The 21,231-nt window shown below is 55.2% G+C and overlaps 1 protein-coding gene across 2 annotated transcripts; it reads left to right on the top strand.

Moving 5' to 3' along the window:
• Positions 1–342: 342 nt before the first annotated feature.
• Positions 343–20,422, top strand: SHF (Src homology 2 domain containing F). 2 transcript variants are annotated; one of them, XM_058294107.2, is made up of 7 exons: positions 343–840; positions 9,556–9,697; positions 12,332–12,538; positions 13,871–14,011; positions 15,163–15,334; positions 15,483–15,602; positions 19,661–20,422. In XM_058294107.2, the coding sequence occupies exons 1-7, from the start codon at positions 343–345 to the stop codon at positions 19,845–19,847; spliced, it is 1,467 nt and encodes a 488-aa protein (XP_058150090.1). In that variant the 3' UTR covers positions 19,848–20,422. The 2 variants fall into 2 exon arrangements, with proteins under 2 accessions (XP_058150090.1, XP_058150091.1); XM_058294108.2 differs by lacking the exon at positions 13,871–14,011.
• Positions 20,423–21,231: the final 809 nt, after the last annotated feature.

The raw sequence follows: 21,231 nt of genomic DNA, 5'->3' as shown, positions 1-21,231 counted from the left end.
CCCGCGAGCTGGGAGCTAGGGAGGGGGAGCAGAGGGTACGGGGAGCCCCCACAGGGACATGCGCGACCACGCGTGGAGTTTTCGCCCTCACGGTCCAGGAGTCGCATCCGCTGCCCCGGCTGGCCCACTTTCCTCGCGTCCGCAGATTGGAAGCCCGCGCCCCCGCGCTCGGGGGCTGGGGGAGGCCTGCCCCCGGTGGGAGCGGAACCCCGCCCCTCCCTTGTTGCCGGCGAGCCCCGCCCCCTCCCCGCCCGGCGCGGCTCCGCCCGCGCCCGCCCGCGCCCCCGCCCCGCCGGGCCCCGCGCTCCGCTCGCGCTCCGCTCGCGCAGTCCGCCGGGCCCCATGCTACTGAGCGGAGCTCCGCCGGCGGGCTCCGGCCCGGGGCCGCGGGCGCAAGGGGGCGCGGGGGGCGGCCCGGGGGGCTCGCGCCGGGGCACCGGGGGTGCTGGAGCCGGCCCGGGAGGGGGCGGCAGCGGCGGGGTGGCCAGGTGGCTCCGGGAGCACCTGGGCTTCCGCGGGGGGGGCGGCGGCGGAGGGGGGGGCAAGCCGGCGCCCCCTGAGCCCGACTACCGCCCCCCCGCTCCCAACCCGGCCGCACCCCCCGCTCCGCCCCCGGACATCCTGGCCGCCTACCGGCTGCAGCGGGAGCGCGACTTCGAAGATCCCTACTCCGGGGGGCCGTCCGGCTCCGCAGCCCTCGCCACCCCCACCGCCCCCGGCCCCACGCCGCCCCCGCGCCACGGCTCCCCCCCGCACCGCCTTATTCGGGTCGAGACCCCGGGGCCTCCAGCTCCCCCTCCCGAGGAGCGGATCTCCGGACCCCCCGCTAGCAGCGACCGGGTGAGTGCCGCGCTGGGGGGGTTGGCCAGCGGGGGAGGTGGTCGGAGGTCTGGGGGTGGCGAGAGGGACAAAGGTGGCTTTGCTGGGGCCTGGCCCCTTGGTGTCAGGGCCTCTGGCGGACACGAGCTTCATCCCTGACCCCGGGGCTCCGAGCCTTCACCCATCTTTGTTCAGATTCTCGACCGACTAATCCGGGACAGGAGCCCCAAACTCTGCCTCTAACCTCTATCATTGCCCCATCACTGGTGACCCTGCCCCTCCCCGGCTGCGCTTTTGGCATCTCAGATCCCCCCTCAGATCCACCCCCGCCCCCCAGCCCGGATCAGCGAGCCTTTTTCTAACGGGAATTGAGGCGCACCCACTCCTAGGCCCCCCATCCCTGCTGGTTTATAGCCTTTCTGCCCCTTGGGAGCAGCAGCTCCCTGCCCTTTGATCTCTGACCCCTCCCCCAAGAGCAGAGCCAGCACAAAGCTCGGCTTTCTTCCTCCTCCGCAGGGAGCCCAAGCATCCTTGCAGGTCCTGAAGCCCCAGGAAGGAGATGTAGACTAGGGTTTCTCCCTGTGGAGGCAGCAAGAGCCAGCCTTTGCCTTACCCCGTGGGACTGGAGCTGGCCTCTCAGGAAGCCAGGGTAGGCCATGTGCAGCTCTGTGCCAAGGAGGCTGACCTCTGGGGTCCAGGCAGGCCCAGTTCCGCACCCTTTCCATTGTCCCGCCAGGATTGGGAGCAGTCGATGAGCAGGACCTGTTGCCCAGGCTGAGTGGCTGAGCCCACTCCTCTCCGCCTGGCGTCAAAGCCCCTGCCCGGGTCCATTCCAGAGGAGGCTAAAGCCTTCTGTGGATCTGCAGGCATTTTGGGATAAAAAGGAGAGCCGGACATTCACTGCTCCTGAGGACACCTACCATGCCTCAGAGAAGCCATTGCCCCCCTCAGCCCCCTTTCCCCATGATCAGCCCCCAGCTCAGCCTTGTCCCTCTCTGATAGAGGGAGAGCTGAAAGCCATCATCAGGGTCCTCTAGCCTAAAAATCTGAAATGACTGTGGGCCACCGTAGCTCTGTTGTCCCTCTTCACTCATCCTAGGGAGCTCAACTCTGGGACTTCCTCCCTTCCCCTCAGCAGAGGAAAACACAATTTTATTTGATTGGAGAGCAGAGTTGCTGTCCGAATCCATTGGCTCCAGGGTTGAGGCTTTCAGTTGAGAGCACAGTTCCTCCAAATTTCCTAGGTGAGAGAGATATGTCAGGGTCATAACAGAAGCCACATTCTTTCCCCCTAGTTCCTGCCATGGGGCATGGTTGCCCATCCTGGGCCAGGAAACTTGGCCCACAGAAGGTGGTTCAGGGGACACTTTCAGAGGCTGTGCTTTTCTTCACTAGTCCTCAGGCTCCTCTCCTAGTTGTCCCCTGTTGTTGGGTGATGCTTGGTATGGTGGTGCAGTGAGGGAGGGGAGTGCTAAGCCTTGTTCTTACCGCTGACCAGTTAGTCCCCTCCTCCTGATGACCACCCCTTGGCACGTGGGCCCAGGCTGGGCCTGGGCCTTCTCTCTGCAGTGGCTTGGACTGGCCTAATAGGCTGCCCATTAAGCTGTGGGCTCCTCCAGGACAAAGCCCGTGTCCTTTTCATATCTGTCTCCCAAGTGCCTGTCACAATGCTCGGCATAAAGAGGGGTGCATAAGTATTTCCTGAATGGTGCCTGTCCATTTGCCAGGGCAGCCTGAGGATCAGGGGCTCCCATAGCTAAGCTCCCCCTGTGTATTTCCCCACTGGAACGCCAAGGAGGAAGCTGTACCCATACGGACCAGGCAGAGACCTATAGCCTCTTCTTACCAAAGGCATTCATGCCTCAACCTGGGTTAGCCCTGTGATCTTTGGGCTGCTCACACCGTGGTGGCCCAGAGATGTCTGACTGCTTTGTCAGCCACAGGGACAGGAATGAAATCCAGCAGGAGCTCCCAGGAGCCACACAATCTGTGGTTTTTCTAGTGGGTGTGATGAGAAGAGCCCATATGCTCTCTGAGTGGGCCCTGGGGCAGGAACACTGTCTCCCCAGGCCCGGACTTGGGGCCTCCCACCATTCAGAGAGGGTAACTCTCACCTCTTTAGGAGCAGAGTTCAGGGAATCTCAGTCTTCCCCAGGAAAATCCCAGACAAGGTGCCTGAGCCTCTTACCTAAACCCAGTGTCAGGCCACTCTTCTGGCCTCCCGAGTGATCCAGGGCTGCCGTGCTCACACAGAGATGCTGCCTGTGCCTGTGAGCCTGGCCCCTGCCTCTGCCCAGAGGCCTGCCCCTGTCTCTGTATTCTGTGGCTCCCTCCTCTCCCTTCTTAGTTCCCCCTCCCCTCAACTCTGCAGGCCCCCCTGGCTTGCTGCTGTCATGTCTTCTCCTGGGGTGAGGTGGAGATGGGGGACCCATTTGAGCCTTGAGCTGGCCCACTTCTCTACTTCTCCTAGAGCCCAGTGACTGATGCCTGGGTAGGTCAGAACCTTCTGAGAGGGGCTGGCTCATGAGGTGTAAGGAAATGGGTAGAAATGCTTCTGCGATGAGACAGAGATTGGGGGAAATGAGCCCAGAGAGTATGGGAACAGGAGAGAACAGGACCTGGAAAGGACCCTGAGAGGCACAGAGAACCCTTCCACTAGGTCAGCCACTGACTGCTCGGGACCACTAACCTTCTCCCCCTGCAAGGTTTTGGCTGCCAGCCCACCCTGAGACCCACTGCTGCAGTTGGCAGGGTATAAGGGTGGCCATCTGGAAGGCCTGGTAGGGCAGGTGTGGGAGCAGCAGGAGCCATGCCCTGCAATGGGCAGGCAAGGGCCCTGCCATCTGGTGTGGGAAGAACTCCCTTGTGGCACTGGGCCCTTGTCGGTCTTCCAGGCCAAGCTCTGGAAAAGGGGCTAGAGGGGTTTCTCTTGCTTTGCTCTCTTTTCTCAAACCTTGAACTGGAAAAGCCTGGTCTAATTAGGGGAGGGGATGGATACGGGATAGGGGTCCTGATTGGATGCGGCTCTTGGCCAACTGTGACTCTCTGCACAGTGTCCTTTGCCTCCATCATGACAAGCTATGCCTGCCTGTGCACGTCCATGAGTGTGCATGTATGGTGACATGGACAGTAAGTCAGGCACACTCTATTGAAACCAGGGGCTCTTGTTCTGAGCCTATGGAGAGGGACCCCTGGGGTTTATACACTTCCAGAAAGTATGTACTGATATATGGATGCATGGGCATTTTCCTGGGAAGAAACTCACAATACTCAGATTCTCATAAGGGTTCATAGTCCCAAAAACATTAAGAACTTTAAAAATAGATACACCTAATATACAGTATGACTATGGATTTCGATCCTCCAGGTCCAAACTGGAAACTAGTGAACAGTCTAGATAGGAAGAGTAAGGTGAAGGTGATGGCCAAGGTGTCTGAAGTTGAATAAGACATGCTTGTCCTGCGGTTAGGAGGGTGGGTAGGAGGTACCAAAGTAGGACCAAGTCCTCCTCATAGCCAGTGTGCATTGAGTGTTAGCTGTGTAATTAACTGACAGCAGCCAGGCATTGAAAGGGACACACCACCTAGAAGACCTGGTCCGTGCCTTTGTTGAGTTTGTTTTCATTTTACTTCTTATGACTTTCTAGGCTCTGTGTACTTCTGCATGTGTCTTTAGATGGAGATGGAGAGTGGGGGAAGGTCCTGGGTGAGGGTGGAAGGAGAAGAGAAAGGTCCTTTGTGCACTGGTTAGGCCTCTTAAGCAGAGAGAAGTCTTGCCTGGGGTGCCTGGTGCCTTGGGCTGGCCGTCTGTGCTGCCGCTGGTGCTTGGAGGCTGGCTGAGCCTGGCAACTCCTGCTGGATTGTGTGGCAGGCCCAGCCCCTCTGCCCAGTGCCACCTACTCACATTTCAACACTCACTCCCTCTGAAGGACATCTGTGGCCTGTTGGCTTGGCCAGTGACTCAGTGACACCTCAGCCCTGACACTCTGCCCATGGGGGACTGGGAAGAGCTGGTTTACCGCAGTCCATGGGTGGGAGATGCTGGCTGGGCTGGGCAAGTCTGGCTGAGACCTGGGTCCTGGACGGGTTCCTGCTGCCTGCTTCAGTTCCCCTCACCACAGAACCAGTAAAATATTCTGTGAGAGCAGAGATGGGGGCCCAGACCCAGCCTGTAGTGAGCCAGTGGTGAGCACCTTGAGGTGCTTCACCCTCTTGGAGATTGTTTTGTATCTGGCACTGTGAGCTGCTGGATGACACAGGAATTTGGTATTTTCTTCCTGAGTAATACATTTGCTGTCATTACCCTGTGCCTGACATCCTTTTGAAGCAGCTGACATGTGTTAGAGCAGTTGATCCTCACAACAACCCTGTGAAGAAGATTCTATTACCATCCCCATGTTATATATGGGTAAACTGTAGCCCAGGAATGTTGAGTCACACTTGTATGGTTTCACAGTTAGTAAGTAGAAGAGCCGAGATTTGCAGCCAGGTGGCAGCCAGTAAGCACCTACCATCAGGTGTCCATAGAGAGGAAGTGCCAGTGAGGAAGCGGAGGGAAAGTGGTAGATAAGAAATGAGGGGCATGCTGTGTGCCGAGTTCACCGTTCCCAAATGCTGGGGACTGGCACTTGCCACCTCATCCCAAAGTGGCCACAGACTCACTTTACAAGGGTCTTATGATGAGATGACATCAATTGCACGTCTGTGCTGTTTGAATGTTTTACGACAAGCATGGCATTACGTTTGGAATTAGGAAAGATGATAAATTTTTTTCATGTGAAAAAGCTTTTCTGGCAGATAAAATAGAAGGGCATTATAGTGAATGGAAAGAGTGGGTGCAAAAAATTCAACCTCAGGGGAGGTCATTTCCCAAGCTGTGACAGGTTGATAGTTTTTCAGTGGAAGAGGGTTCCCCTGGTTAGATACTTTTGGAGAAAAGCTGATTTAAACAAGATTAGACTTTTTTTTCCCCTGCAGGACTTTTCAGAAACTTTGACATGCTAAAGTGTGTTTTGAATCTACAAATAGAGGAGAGAAGATGCTAAACTGCTCAGATTTTGGGAATAACTGGGCAGGGTGCTGAGAATCCCTGTCTTGTCTCTGCTGCTGACAAACTGTGTGCCTTGGCAAACATCTAAATTCTGAGACCTTAATGTCTAAATATAGTGATTATCATTAGAGCTAACGTTTATTGAGCACTGACTTGTGCCAAACTCTGGGCTAAGAGCTTTGCATGCATCATCCCATTTGCTCCTCATCATGAACCTGTAAGATAGATACTTGTTAACACTCCATTCTACAGAGGAAAGCGGTAGTGGTAGGCTTTGGGGACCTAGCAGAGCCAACCTCCTGAAATGTATGCTTCCTTTGCTTGCCCTGGACTTGTCCTCCTTAGAGTCTTGTCAGTGAAGCACTGTCCACCTGTGGAGTGGAAGGCCACGGAACCAGATGATGGGCACAAGGCTTGGGCAGGAAGGATATTCAGAGTAAGACAGATGCTCTGGGAGGGGCACTACCCAATTGGAGTAGACCCAAGAGCAGGGCCTGGGAGGCCCAGGAGGAAGGGGCTTGGTTGTCAGGAGGCCTGGGGGCACGGGGACCCTGTAGGCAACAGCTGTTCACCTACTGTAATTTGGAAGTCATTCGGCATTTCCACAAGCATTCTCTTCTGGTTCTACTAGAGGATATGCCTATATATTGGCCCTGGTGCCTTCCTGGAAAGGTCATGGCTCCCAATTCCTCCCTTCGCTCCCAGGGCATGAGGCTGGGATCCCTATTGGATTGTAGATTCTCCTGAGAGCCTGAGTCTAAAGCCACTACTGATCTGAGGTCAGGGTGAGTGAGGATCTGAGACTCAAGAGACTCTCATCGTTCCAGAAGATCAAGTCTGGAGTCTGGGGAGAAGGCTGTCATACATTCAGTAGGTATGCATTGAGCATCTACGTGTGCCAGGCCCTATGGATACAGGAAAGGAGCAGAGAACACGTCAGAGTGGGACAGGTAGACCATAAACAAAATCACAAATCTTGGTGAGTCAAGGGTGTAGAAAGCCTGAAGAAGGAGCTTCGCCTCCTTGAGTGAGCCTCTAGAAGCCCCAGAGGAAGCAGCCTGGCCCTGACTAGGGCCCTGACTGGGATCCTCTGTGCCCAGGGAGGGCCCCTACCCTGCCAGCCTTCCTGCTGCCGTTGCCCACTCCTAGTCCGTGGGTGGTTCCTCTGAGCACCAGGCGGGGGGCCAGGCCTTCCCGGAGCAGGGTGTGGAGCCAGGAATGGAACAGAGGAGCCATTGAGCTGCCCACAGAGCTGCCACCTGGGCCCCCACGGGCATGGCAGGCTGCGGCTAGGGAGGCCCACGCCAGCCTGGGAGGGGTCGCGGCTCCAGACCTGGGCCCAGGTCTCCAGTCGGAAGCTTGGTGAGGGAGGGGCTGGAGGGGCTCTGTAGAGGGGTGGAGGTCTGTCCTCTGTTGCTGGGGTCCAGGGCTTGTGTCGGATGACTCTGTTCACAGGCAGCTCCTGGGGACATAGATTCACTTGGAAAGACTCCATCCCTCCCGTCCCACCCAGGTTCACACTTCCTTCCTCTTCCCAGTGAGCAGGGAAGAGCACCTCCTTTGACTATTCCTCCTGATTCATGTGAACTGGTGTAACAAGTATTTACTGAGTGCTCATAGGCAATGGGAATTGAGCAGTAATCACAGCTCCTGTCCTTAGGAGGCTCACAGTCTACTGGAAGAAAGACAATAAAAGAAATATTTGCCATATATTGTGATAATAGCCCAACACCGAGGTACCTAACCAGGCCCTAGGGGAATCAGGAAAGTTTTCTGAAAAAAAGAAAACAATTAGGATCAATGAGAGTTAGCCAGTCCTGGAGGCATGGGGAAGTGATCTTGATCGAGGTAGAGGGAATGCCTTTGAGGTAAGAAAGCATAGAGTTTTCAGGAAATAAATGGATCTCAGGTGGGTAGAGAAAAACCAGAGAGAAAATGGGATCTTTCAAATCCCTTTAACTTTGGATTTCCGCCTCAAGGCCCCAGAGAGCCAATGCAAGGTTTAAGGAATAACGCGGTCCTCATATAATTTTTTTAATGTAATATTTTTACAAAATCAATAAAAAATTAAAATAAATAAATAAATAAAGCCCTCAACTCTGAAAAAAAAAAAAAAGGAATAACGCGGTTCATTCAGTTACTGTTGATTGAGTAGCTGCCATGTACGGATGTGAAACTCAGAGTAGCTAACAGGCTGGCTCCAGAGCCCCCTTGGTCCTGTGGGTGGGCCTGTGGGTGCCAGTCAGCCTGGGAGGAAGCACCTTGAGTGGGAGTAAGTGAATGTCCTTTCTCTCCTTCCTGGTGGAAGGAGAACAAGGAGTGGAGGGCTCAGAGGGCATAGGTGGGTGATCTGGTAGAAACCTTCTCGGGCCCTCTGTGAGCCAGGCTAGTGGCTGATCTGGCTTCTGGTCATCTCAGAGGCAGGCAGAGATGCAAGGGAGGCAGCGGAGCTGAGCGCGGTGACTAGAACCAGGTGGGAGCTGAAGGTGAGACAGGAGGAGCCCCTGGGAGATGCCTCAGAGACCCCAGGGGGTCCAAGGAACATGAAGGAGTCTCTGAGTAGGGAGGTTTCCTTTCCCCATCTCTGCCTTGCTAGGGGTTCCCATTTCTAGGTTCTCTAACTCAGGTCAGAGAAGTCACCCCCAGCTGACTCTACAGCCCCGATCCAGCCCCCGACAAAAGTCTAGACCGAGACTTGGAGAACAGCGAAAGTGGCCCCTCATGCTGCAGGCCCTGGAACCACCCCTGCCGTCGTCATCACCCGTCAGCCCAGTGGCACAGTGCTCCTGAGGAGCTGGCAGCCCGAGGAGCCCAAGCCCAGCTTGGAGAAAGGCTCTATTGTCCTTGGCTGCACCCGGCCCTGAGCACCTCAAGCTCCTCCCCAGGGCATGCAGCTCTCGGTCCCTACCTTGCCTGGGAGCAGGGCCCTGATATGGAAGAAAGGGGTAGTGTGGGAAGTGGCAGGCCAAGCGGCCGCCTTTCCTGTTCCTGTCCTCAGGCGCCTAGGGGATTTCAGCAGATCGTAAGTCCTGGCTTTCCTCAGGGCTGTCCCAAAGCAGTCTCTCTTCCAGGACAATTGAGATGCCCACTTGTGGCAGGTTGGCAGTGTGATTTTACATAAAGCCTGTGGATTCCAGTCCTGATTTCTCTCCTTATGCGAGTGGCCTTAGGCATGTTGTTTCCCAACCACAGTGGGCCTCCATCTTCTTAAAATGGGGATAATAATACCACTTGACAGGGATGTCATGAGGTTAAATCAGCAGAATCGTGACAGAGTGAGTGCTCAGCCTTTCCTTTCTCGATTATCAGGAAATATGTATTTGTTCAGTGTCTGGGTGAGCACTACGTGGACCAGGCTAATCTCTGGGTTGCCTCACCACTCTCTGCTTGCCCTTTTTTAAAGATTTATTTAATTCTCCACGCCCCCCTTCCCTGGCCCTTAAGCCTAGAGGATGGCCCAGGACACATGAAAGAAACATATACCACTCAGTTGGCAGCATAGTAGGGACCCTGCAAATGAAGGGCCTGACCTTGCCCTCATCTAGACCCAGAGCCTACCCTTGGGTCTCCAGGGCTCTGGGTCTCGGAGGCCTGCTTAGGACTCTTGCTCCTGTGCACAGAGCATCTGGGGGGGAAGCAGAGTGGCCTCTCAGGTGTCTGATACCCTTGTTTGCACTCTTCTCCCAGTTGGCAATCCTAGAAGACTATGCGGACCCATTTGATGTTCAGGAAAGTGGCGAAGGCACAGCAGGAGCTTCGGGAGCCCCAGAGAAGATCCCTGAGAATGATGGTTACATGGAGCCCTATGAGGCCCAAAAGATGATGGCTGGTGAGTGCTGGGCAGCAGGGGAGGCACTCTTTGAGGCCTGGGGTCTACAGAATGGGCTTTGGGACCCACAAATCTAAGGCTGATTCCTTGATTCCTAACTTCTTGCAAATACGGGGAAAGCCTTTGGCAAGTTCTTGGGAAGATGGCCACAGCCTTCAGTCCTTTTGGAGGAGGGGCTGTGCCCTCTGAGACCTGAGGCAGTAGAGAAGGCCCTGCAACCAAAGCTGACAGAAGCATTTGGGATGGTCAGGAAGGGCAAGATAACAATGTGGCTGGGGGCCAGTGATCCCCAAAAGAGAATCACTAGCTTTGGGGAAATGATATGAGGTCAAAGTGAAATATCTTTATGGCAATTGGAAACATATGACTAGAAATATGAAGGTAATGGGTACCATAAATACTGGGCAAGTAGTGGGGGAGCGAGGGTTGGGAGAAATGAGTAAGACCTGTGGGACAGAGGCCAAGTAAATGATTGAGGGAAAGAGACCAAATGGGGGTGGTCAGAGAAGAAGACAGGGGTGGATCAGCCTAAAGCCAACACCCCAAGGCACGATGAGAGAGAGATTTGTTCAGGGGCAAATAATATTAGTGCTGGTTGTATATGGGCACTAAGATGAGAGAGGCCGTGTGGGGGCAATGAGGGGCCTCAAAGGCTGGAATGAGGTATATGGACTAATCCAAAAGGGGAAGAGGAGCCAGAATGGATTCTTGAGCAAGAGAAGAGGAGGACAAATCTGGCTTTTTAAGAGGACTGCTGTGACTTTGGTATGTAGAATGGTGTGAAAGAAATGGGCATCAGAAAGATGAGTTCAGAAGCCATGCTGGAAGTTGTTTGGATTTAAGGGACCAATAATTTACACCTCTTTCTTCCCCTTATGACTTTGGAAATAACTGAGAAATAAGATTAAGGAAGCAAAACAGATGGAGACTAAAATGTCAGCTTCATTACTGATAAAGTTGACTGGAGAGCATTACTTGGCCATGTTACCACAATGGGCTTCTTTTTTTTTCTTTTAAAGATTTATTTGTTTATTTCTCTCTCCTTCCCCTCCCCACCCCGGTTGTCTGTTCTTTGTGTCTATTTGCTGCGTCTTCTTTGTCTGCTTCTGTTGTTGTCAATGACATGGGAATCTGTGTTTTTCATTGCATCATCTTGTTGTGTCAGCTCTCCGCATGTGCGGCACCATTCCTGGACAGGCTGCACTTTCTTTCACGCTGGGCACCTCTCCTTACGGGGCGCACTTCTTGCACGTGGTGCTCCCCTACACCGGGGACACCCTGTGGTAGGCACTCCTTGTGCACATCAGCACCGTGCATGGGCCAGCTCCACACGGGTCAAGGAGGCCCGGGGTTTGAACCGTGGACCTCCCATGTGGTAGGTAGAGGCCCTAACCACTGGGCCAAGTCCACCGCCACAATGGGCTTCTTAATACTTCGCCACAGAATTAAACTTGCCCACTTAGGCTTGGGCGTTGCAGGACAGCTAAAGACATCTGCATGGAGGACCACTCACTGCCTGGAGCAGAGTGGACCAGAATGTTCTCTCCAGGAAGGCAGGTCTGAGAAAGAGAGCAAGTGCCCACTGGCCAGACAGTTATTATCCTTCCTGCTCTTGCTCCTCGGGAGAAGTGGGCCAGCAGGCAGAGAAGAGTCCAGAATGGTCTTCTGGAAATGAGGTTGCATGTATCCCATGGAAACATGAGCCAGTGGAATGGAGGTTCCTCCTCCCAGTAAACACATGAAGAGATGAGGCTGAATGTCATCAGGTCTTGGCAATAAAGAGATGGTATTCCGAGAATGAAGGAGGACCAGGTCCAAAAAGTATTTTTGTGGACAGAAATGGAAAAAGTGAGAGGACAGCTACCCCCATTAGGTCAGAGGGGTGTGGACCCATAGGAGATCCATGAATGCTCTGAAACTGTATGTGAAATTATGAGTGCACATTTTTCTGGGGAGTAGGTCCTTATCTTTCATCAGATTTTCATTGAGAAAAATTTTCATTGAATTACTAACTTTGGGGATGATGTGAGTGTAAAATGATGTGATGTCGAAGTGAAGTATCCTTATGGCAGTTGGAAACATGTGACTAGGAGACTGGGCAAGTAGTTGAAGGAGTGCGGGTAGGGAGAAATGAATAAGACCTGAGCTCGGGGAAGAGAGGCCAAGAGACGATTCAGGAACAGACAAAAGAGGGGTGATCAGAGAGGAGGACAGTGCATTAAAGAGGGTGGTCAGCAGTGTATGAAAAACAAGGAAGGGCTCTCTGAAATGATGTCACTTTGGACACAAGGAAATACATGGAGTGAGGACAGGAAAGAGAAGGTAGACTAGGACAGGATCCTGCCTCAGTTTCTAATTGTGTTAACCTCAGCTCCCCAGCCCCTGCTGGCCATTGCACGATCCCTTTTCCATCTTTTGCTCTAGCACCTATCTGCCTCTCTTGAGTTCCATCCTTTTGGTGCCCCAGAGTTATCTGGAGGGTGAAGTTCCCAGGATGTGTGGCTGCTGGGTTTCACCCAGAACCAGGGGTGTCTTCTCTGAAGGAGGCTCAGCTCATCGCTGGGGAGAAGAGCCAGAGGAGCGGAGCTAGGCAGCCAGAGCTATTCTCACCCCTCTCCCCTCTTGCCCTGGCAGAGATACGAGGCTCCAAGGAAACGGGCGCTCAGCCCCTGCCTCTGTACGACACGCCCTACGAGCCAGAGGAGGAGGAGGCCACCCCAGAGAGCGAGGGGGCCCCCTGGCCCCGGGAGTCTCGCCTGCCCGAGGATGATGAGAGGCCCCCTGAGGAGTATGACCAGCCCTGGGAGTGGAAGAAGGAGCGAATTTCCAAAGCCTTTGCAGGTGAGTACCTGGGTGAAGAGGGCAGTTCTGCTGGGGCCTCTGAGCCAGGCTCAGGGGAATGGAAGGAGCAGACTCCAGGGACGGGGTTGGGGTGGGGTGGGGCAGGAGCTGGGCTCCAGAGAAGATAGGTGAATTCATCCACGTGGGCACAGCGCTGTGTGCAGGGCCAGGTGTGGGCATGAGAGGAGGAGGCAGGCATTTCCCTGCAGCACAAGCTCTCAGAAGCCAAGAGGCCTAGGCCACTTCCATCTTTGGGAGGCTAGATATATTTAAAAATAAGGAGAGCCCAAAACTTATAAAAATGATAATTAAAACTTACAAAAACTTTAAAAATTGTGGCATGTGTTAAATACTTACATTTAACAAAAGAAGGCTTTTAACTGTTCAAACTATGTAAACAGCTGAGTGTATAACCTTTAGGGGTGACCGCCCTGGACAGGAGGGCTGTGTCTCCTAGTGGGAGGCCCCCCCCCCAACAGAAGCGTGGTGCCTGGCCCCAGGGGCTTTCTGAGGAGCAAGAACTGGTGGGGAGAGGGAACCTGTGAGAGAACCCCTGGGAGCTGACTGGGGATCAGGCTTCACCACACAACCAGTGTCCATACCAGCCTGGAGTCCTCTGTGGAAAGGCACGTGTTAGTGACTTGAGGTGGGCTGGAGCGAGAGCCTGGAATACCGAGGGTGCTTCAGCCTCTGGATCCTCCATTCATGGGAAAACATAAAGGGCTTAAATGCCGTTGGACCTCATTCCCACTCCCACATCCCCTCACGCCTCCTTTGGCAAGGGGGTCATCCTGGAGCTGGACTGAGCCCTCTGCTCTGGTCTTCCCACCTTGGCAGCCAGACTGGGAAACCACCGGTTTCTAATTTGCTTCCTGTAAAGCATACACCATCGAAGATGGGCCGTTTATCTCCAGAAGTCTCCTTGGAGAATCAATACTGTTTGGATTTCTTAATGGGAAAATCTATGCTCGTCATTAGGAAACCTCGTTAGCAGTCCTACAGCCGCCAGTGGCATCACTCTTCTAACTGTAGAGGCTCAGGGTTGGGGGTTTGGGGGCAGAGGGTGACTAAATTTCCCACCTGACCACCTGCGGCTGGGCTGCCCCGTCCTCACTGCAGGAAGGAGAAAAGGAGACAAGCCTAGCGTGGTCCGCTCTGGCTCTGCCCAGCCCTCCAGTCCCGCCCCTCCTCGAAGGTCCCCATGTCTGCCTCTGACCCTCCTCCTTTCTAGGCTGTCCTGTGTCTGGGCTCCAGGTTTTGGTGTCTCAACCTCTGCCTCTCTCTGTGTCTGTCTCCGTCACTGTCTCTGCTCTCTTCTGCTACTGGCTCCAGTTGACATTAAGGTCATCAAAGACCTACCTTGGCCTCCGCCCGTGGGACAGCTGGACAGCAGCCCCTCCCTGCCTGATGGGGACAGGGACGTCTCCGGTCCAGCCTCACCCCTCCCTGAGCCCAGCCTGGAGGACGGCAGCGGTGGGTTCTGTGGGGGTTTCCAGCCAGGGCGCCATGTCCTTTCGCCCCTCAGCAGCCAGGGCTTGGGTCTGACCCGAGAGGGCGAGACAAACCCAGGAAGAATCCTCCTTGACCCGGAGGAAGAGGGAAGAGGCAAAGTGCACATTCCCTTCCTCCCCAAAGCAGTGGGGAAGGTGTCTCCTACGGGAGGCTCCTTCCAAAGATCTTTTCCACCCTGCCACAGAAGTCCACTCTTTCAAATTCACTTCTTTGGGTTGAGCTTTGCCTGACCAGATCCCTCAGGCATGCAGATATTCCCAGGGTGGGGGCGGTGCTAGCATAGGAAGTATCTGATTCAGTCAGAGTGAAGGGGGGATCTGATCCTCAGATCTGGTGCCTGAAAGACAGTAAGGGCTTGAAAGCGTCACAAGGAGAGAAAAGGAGATCAAGTGTGGAGAAAGACAGCACTGAACAATTCGATTACAGTTTTGCCCCGGGGGGGTGGGGTGCATGTGTGTGTATTTGTGTCCCTGAGTGTGAGTAGATTTTTGATATATGAGGTGTCCCCTGTGCGTGTGCCAGTGGCGGTGTGGCCCGCGGGACCAGCCCTCACCCTGTGCAGGCTCAGCCATCTGGGAAGACAGAGCTGAGCGGCCTGCCCTGGGCTTCGGTGGGGGGGACGGAGGCCTGTGGCCCGCGACCTTGGGGGAGGGGCGGGAGGCCGCGGCTGGCGGCGCTGGGCTGGATTAGCCTGTCAGGATGGCACCAAGGGGAATCAGGTAATTGTTCTCAGATCAATAAGTCATTTCTACAGAATCGCTTGGCAGGGTGATTTGGAGAACGATAATGAACTCTGAGGAGGAGAAAGAAACAATATTATCAACGCTGAAGCCACCCTGAGGGGGCTGGAATAGGAGGAGGCAGTGGAGAAGCTTAAGTGGTTTCTCTTGTTGCTCCTCTCCCCACCTCCTGCAGTGTGGGGACTGGGAGGCCCTGTGTGGGAACGGACCCAGGATAATGTCCCCAGAGCCAGTCAGGCCCATGAGCATGTCCCACCCTTCCAGAATGTTCCTTTGACTCCTTTCGGTGCTGGTCGGGGACAGGGCACTGGTCATTCAGTAGGCCTCTAGCTCTAGGGTCCTCTGCGTCCGTGACTGCTATGTTCCCCACAGCCCAGTTTGAAGGATCTGAGAAGAGCTGCCTGTCGCCCGGCCGGGAGGAGAAGGGGCGGCTACCTCCCCGACTCTCTGCAGGAAACCCCAAGCCAGCCAAGCCCCCAAGCGTGGAGCCCAGCAGCCCCCTGGGGGAGTGGACAGACCCAGCACTGCCACTGGAAAACCAGGTGTGAGTGTCTGTGTCCAGCCGAGGGTCCCTCCCCTCCCCTGCACTCCTCCCCTCCCCGCACTGGCCTGCCTGCAGGGGGTACCCAGAAAGGGTGGGTCTGGATGGTGAGGGACCCAGCCGAAATGCTCCCCTCTTCTCTCATCCTCAGCTGGTACCACGGGGCCATCAGCCGCACCGACGCAGAGAACCTGCTCCGGCTGTGCAAAGAGGCCAGCTACCTGGTACGCAACAGCGGGACCAGCAAGAATGACTTTTCCCTCTCCCTCAAGTGAGTTTGGGCAGCCGCAGGGAGGTGGGGGAGGACAGCCAGCAGGGCTGGATCGTTTTTGTTTCCTGCAGTGGGTTGGGGATTTATTGGCCCACAGTTTTGAGGCTGGGAGAAGTCCACAATCAAGGCATCGTCAAGACGATGCTTTCTCCCAGAAGACTGGCATTTGGGGGCTGCAGCTGGTCCTTGGTCCTTGGCTTTCTGGTCACATGGCTTTGCACTTGATGGCCTCTGGCTTCTCTGGGATCCATGGACTTAACAGCTTCTTCGTGTGGTTTTCTCTCTGTGCAGTTCTCCTCTGAAGCCTTCAGTAATAGGATTAAGACCCATCCTGGTTCATTTGGGCCACACCATAACTGAAGTAACCTCACCAAAAGGTTCTGTTTACAGAGGATCACACCCACAGGAATGGATTAAGATTAAGAACATGTTTTTCTAGAGTACCTAGCTCCAAACCACCACAAGGGAACTCCTAATATTTTCCCCAACCTGGGAAGGTCCCTGTCGCCTGTGAGCACTGGAGGTTCATATGGACATTTGCCAACTCTGAGCCAGGCACTGGAGATGCCGAGAGGTCTGAGGCTCAGACCCTGCTCTCAAGGAGTTCAGAGTCCACGGGGAGTAACAAGTGCAAACCAACATTTGCACTACTGAGTCAGAAGGGTCCTGTCACTTACTACCTTTACAGGCCTGGGACCCCTTAGGCTCTCTAGGTTTTCTCAGTCTCCTTACTTGTAAAATGGGGGAATAATAATATCTACCTTATAGAGAAGGATTAACTGAAATAATGCATGAAAAACACTTAGCCTGGTGCTAAGCGCTCAATAAATTATCATCATTATTAATGGAAGTCCAAGATGTTCCAAAATCACAGGCGAGGAGTAAGCAGCTTTGCCTGCAGGAGTCTGCAGCATGAGATAGGGGTCTGGGTGCTGGGAGGAGCGCAGGGCAGTGGATACAAGGTTGTGCCTGCATACTCTGAAGAAGGGTTAGGTGCTAGTGGCTAATGACTGAGCTCTAAAAGGTTGTGGAAGAGGTGGGGAGGTGGGGAGGCAGGGGCCTTCCTTCTCATTAGCCCTCCTGCCCAGGAGCAGAGATATACAGGCCAGCAGTAGCCTGCTAGGCTCCCCTGGCAGGATGGCGAACCCTCCCCTTGGCACCCAGGAGTTAAGCCTGGTAGGGCCTGCCCCTGACATGAGGCAGCCAGTGGGGGTAGTGGGTCCACTCACACACATAAACAGAGACATACACACACAACATACACACACTGCCAGAGCATCTGGACTGCTTCCCATCATACTTATAAACTCCCCACCAGCACTCCCCAGTGTTCCCTGGGGACATTAGAGCGCAGGTGTACCTCCCCCAACCCCCCCCTCCCACACACGTAAATCCAATTTATGGAAATTTGGGACTGTTAGGATTAATTATTCAACTTCACTAAAAGATAATAGAAGAAATGCCAGACTAGTCAGAAAACCTCGGTTCTAGTCTTGTGTTGGGTAAAACTAGCTATAGAACCCTAGACAAATCACTTAACCTTCCTGGGCCTCAGTTTTTCCATTGCAAAAATGGGTTGATAGATACCTCTGAGGTTTCTTCTATCAAACTCTGAGATTCTGCAAAGTATCATAAAATCAAAACACTTAGGAAGAATTTAGTTGTTAAAAAATTTTATGTACGTAATCTCAGGAATATGTATTGCTTTAAAAAAATTACAGTTAAGATCCATTGAGCATCTACTACATGCCAGGCAGTGCATACATCATCTCCAAAACCACTACCACCCTGCAAGGTAGATGCCTTCTCTTATAGACAGAAAATAGACTCAAAGAGGTACATTACTTGCTAAAGACCACAAGCTAGTACAGTGCCAAAACCAGGATTTGAACTCAGCTCAGACTGACACTGTTCCGTTGCAGGGCTCCACCCTTCATCAAGGGCAGTGTAGTCTGGTACTGCCAGGGATCTGGCTCCTGGGACTGAGCCTAGCTGGGCTAGGCCCGGCCTTAACCTGGGGAGTTAATCGGGAGGCTGGCCTGGGACAGGCCTGCAGGCCTGGACGCTGGGCTCCTGCCCAGGCTGATCTGGCCCCGCCAGCTTCTGTCTGCCAGAACCTCGTTTGCATATAAATGGCTTCTCTGAAATACAATTATGGTTTCTCTTCTCTCTGTAATGGAAGGGCTTTCACTGGTAATTAAACAGCTTCCTCAGAAAGCCATGCCAACCACAGACCTGCGGCCCAGCTGGGCCTCCCCCTGCCCACCGGGGGTTGGGCGCAGGCCCTGCTCTTTCCTAATGGATCCTTGAGACTTTGCTCCAGGAGATTGGGAAGCACGGCCACCCCCTCTTGGGGGGTCAGTTATACTGACAGAGGCCAAGTCCCTTGCTGCCCTTTTTGGCCAAATCTATTCCTTGAGAAGAAGAAAGAATTTGCAGCTTTTGGGGAAGACACTTCTCCCAGGTGGTCTGTGGGGAAAGGATCATCCCCAAATTGGGAGCGGGCCTGGGGCCTGAGCAGTCAGGGAGGTTGACGGCTCATTGCCTCCCCACTCCACCCACCACAGGCCTCTCTGACTGCACATTTTCCTCAGGCTTTTGGCTCCTTTTCTCCAGGGAGTGGTCACAGTCAGCCTGAGCCGTTATCTCAGACTCCCATGTGGATGGATGTCCCACATCCCAACAGACTTACACCCAGCCCTGGGGCCCCCTGGCACTTAGAGCAAGAAAGTCAGGGGAGCCCCCAGGCCGCCTCCCAGCAGGCTGCTGGTCTCCTAACCAAGACTTGAGGGCACCATGCCTGGAGGAGAAAGGTGGAGGAGAGAGGTGGAGTTGGGCACCTGATTGTTCGTTCCTTCCACCTCCTTCCTTTCTTCCGTCTCGCTATTCTCCCCCCTTCTCCCTTGTGGGCCTGGGGAAGTGGGTCCAGGCAGGGTCCCCTGTAAACTAGGGCAGGGGAGTCAAGTGAGGAGGTTGACCACTGTCATCTCCTGAGCTGGGGTGGGGCGAGTCTCAGGATGGAGGCAGTCCCCTCATTCTACCAACCTCTAAGCTCTGTGCTTGACCTCTAACCTCTGGGCTCTGGCCAGCCACTGAGAAGTACTCAGACTTAAGGGCGCCCACAAGCATTGCTTTCTCCTTATCTGTGGGTGAGCTTCGGAGCCAGGGCCTGGGAGAACAACCCTGTGGATGTTTGGCCATTGTTCTTCCTAGGGCCTCCGCCTCACACACCCTCTCTAAAGCTGAGGGTGCCTGGATACCTAGGAGTTGGCCAGAGCTCTGAGCAGCCGGGTCCTTGTCTTGTGGGCAGGGCCAGGCACTAAGGCTAATTGTCTAGATTGTGGCTGGGAGATGGGGGAGGCAGTGGAGCGTGTCTTCTCTGAGGGAGGGAATCAGCTGCAGCCTTAAGAGCCGATGATGTCATCTCAGGCTGAAGGGTGGGACAGATGAGCTGGGGGCTTGGCCAAGATCCAGATAGCAGGAGGGTGAAGGGATGTCCCCAGGAGGAGGCAGCTGAACATTTTTGGGACTCCTAGAGTAGCTTGCCCCTGCCCCCAGTTTGCAAGGGAGAATCTCAGCTGCTCCCCAGAATAGCTTGGATGTCACATCTCCACCCCGCCTCCCATCCAAGGCATCTGTGGTTCCACATGAGTCTCCAGGAGCCCCTTACAGGCATCCTCTCTGACAGCTCAGGGAGGGCGAGTACAAGGCAGCTGTGGCCACAGGCTGGAGGGCAGAGGGGTGCCTGGATCCCAGGGAAGCTGGTGGGTATGCTGTTGTGCCAGGTTCCACCTGCACAACCCTGGACACATTTGTGGGACAGCCAGTGCCCTCACCACAAAGCCAATGCCTACTGCTGCCTACTTAAAAAATCCCCTCTGCTCCCTCACAGCCCTCTGGACTGACTTCCACCGTTCCCTTTCATCTTCTACTCTCAGCTGACTTTGCAACCACATTTGCTGCGGGGTGGTGGTAGGGAGTGGGAATGTCACTGGATGGCTGAGGACTGTGGCTGAAGTGAACCCTCACTCAACCAGGGTCTCCTCTCCCTTTCTCAGGAGCAGTCAGGGCTTCATGCACATGAAGCTGTCCCGGACCAAGGAACACAAGTACGTGCTGGGCCAGAACAGCCCGCCATTCAGCAGCGTCCCTGAAATCGTGCACCACTATGCCAGCCGCAAGCTGCCCATCAAGGGGGCTGAGCACATGTCCCTGCTCTACCCTGTGGCCATCCGGACTTTGTAGATGTGAGGCCGGGTATCTTGATCGACCTGGGCCCGGCTCTGTGCACATCCCCTGCCAAGGGCTGTGGCTTTTTCTGGGGCTATGACATCTCAAACTCCTATCTCTCCCTGGGATCCAGTAGAAGCTGGAGATTCCTTAATTTATTTTAAAGGGAAAGGGTTACCACGGCCTATGGAGTAGGGGATATCTGGAGCTGAGGATACAGGAAACCCTGGGAAGAAAGGACAATCCTGGAGGAAGGGGGCTCCAGAGCTGCACTGACAATTCGGTCCCCTTTTGGCCGCTAGGGCAGAAGTGGCGCTGCCCTTCGCTACCACCCCTCCCACCCCGGGTCAGTGCCGGTGGAACAGAATGCAGGCCCACTGGGCACCCTTACCATCTCTCCGCCTTCACCCCCAAATCACCCATAGGGCTCTGCCCAGAACCTGGTGCGGGGCTTGGGGAAGGCAGACCCCTGGGAGGGAGACATTGGGAGGTGGGGAGAGGTGGGGAGGGCTCGAGCCAGAGGGAACTTGTGCAGTCCCCAGGCCGTCCCGGCTCCGGGCCAGAGGCAATAAATAAACCCAGCCATGCCAGCCTCAGCCTCGTCCGCACCTCCGGCGCCGCCTCCCGGCCTGACAGGGAGGGAACTGCAAAGCGAGCAGATTCTGTTTATAAATCAGCTCGGAGCAGCCACGGGGCGGCTGTGAAAAAGCATTTTCGAAGAATCAAGTTCCTTTCTTTGACGAGATGTCAAAACATCCCCCGCCGCCCCCCGCCCGGGCTGGAGGCACCCGGATTCCGCCCGCCTCTCGGCGCGCCCTCCCCGCCGCGCGGATGAGCGCGACTTCCCAAGAACGCGTCCAATTTCCTGCCAACAGCCATTTGTCTGGGAGGAGGGGGAAGGCGAGAGACAAAGAGGCCGCGCGCCAGGCGGGAGGGAGCGGGCGGCCCTGTCAGGCTGGAAGCAGCTCGTCCAGGGTGGCGGGAAATCTGGGGGCGTGCGGCGGGGGTGGGGAGCCCTCGCTTGTTTCCTTCCCGGAGGAGTGGGGGCCGGCTGCGGCTCCGGGCTCGTCGCCGCGCCTCTAGCCGCGTGCCCGGGGCGCAGGGCCATACCCGCCTGAGGCTGTGGCAAAGCCCCCGCTTGAGGCCACTGCAGGAACCCGCCGGAGGCCTGTGGGCCCCAGGGATACCCACTCGCCCGCCCGCCAGGCGGAGCTGCAGTCAGACCTTCCCGGCGCGCCCTCCTCCCATGGGCAAGCCGAACAGACTCCCCAATGTGCAAAGAATGCCTGTCACACCACTGGACAAACACCCTCAGGGGATAGCTGCCCTGGGAAGGAGAGTCTGAGTGCCTCTTCCAGAACCTGAATGAACAACTCCCAGGCGTGGTGTGAATCACAGG

Source organism: Dasypus novemcinctus, chromosome 3 (genome assembly GCF_030445035.2).
Source record: "Dasypus novemcinctus isolate mDasNov1 chromosome 3, mDasNov1.1.hap2, whole genome shotgun sequence".
In the NCBI taxonomy this organism is placed as follows: domain Eukaryota; kingdom Metazoa; phylum Chordata; class Mammalia; order Cingulata; family Dasypodidae; genus Dasypus; species Dasypus novemcinctus.
The sequence above is the reverse complement of the archived record's forward strand: the minus strand, read 5'-3'. Positions and strand labels throughout refer to the sequence as shown.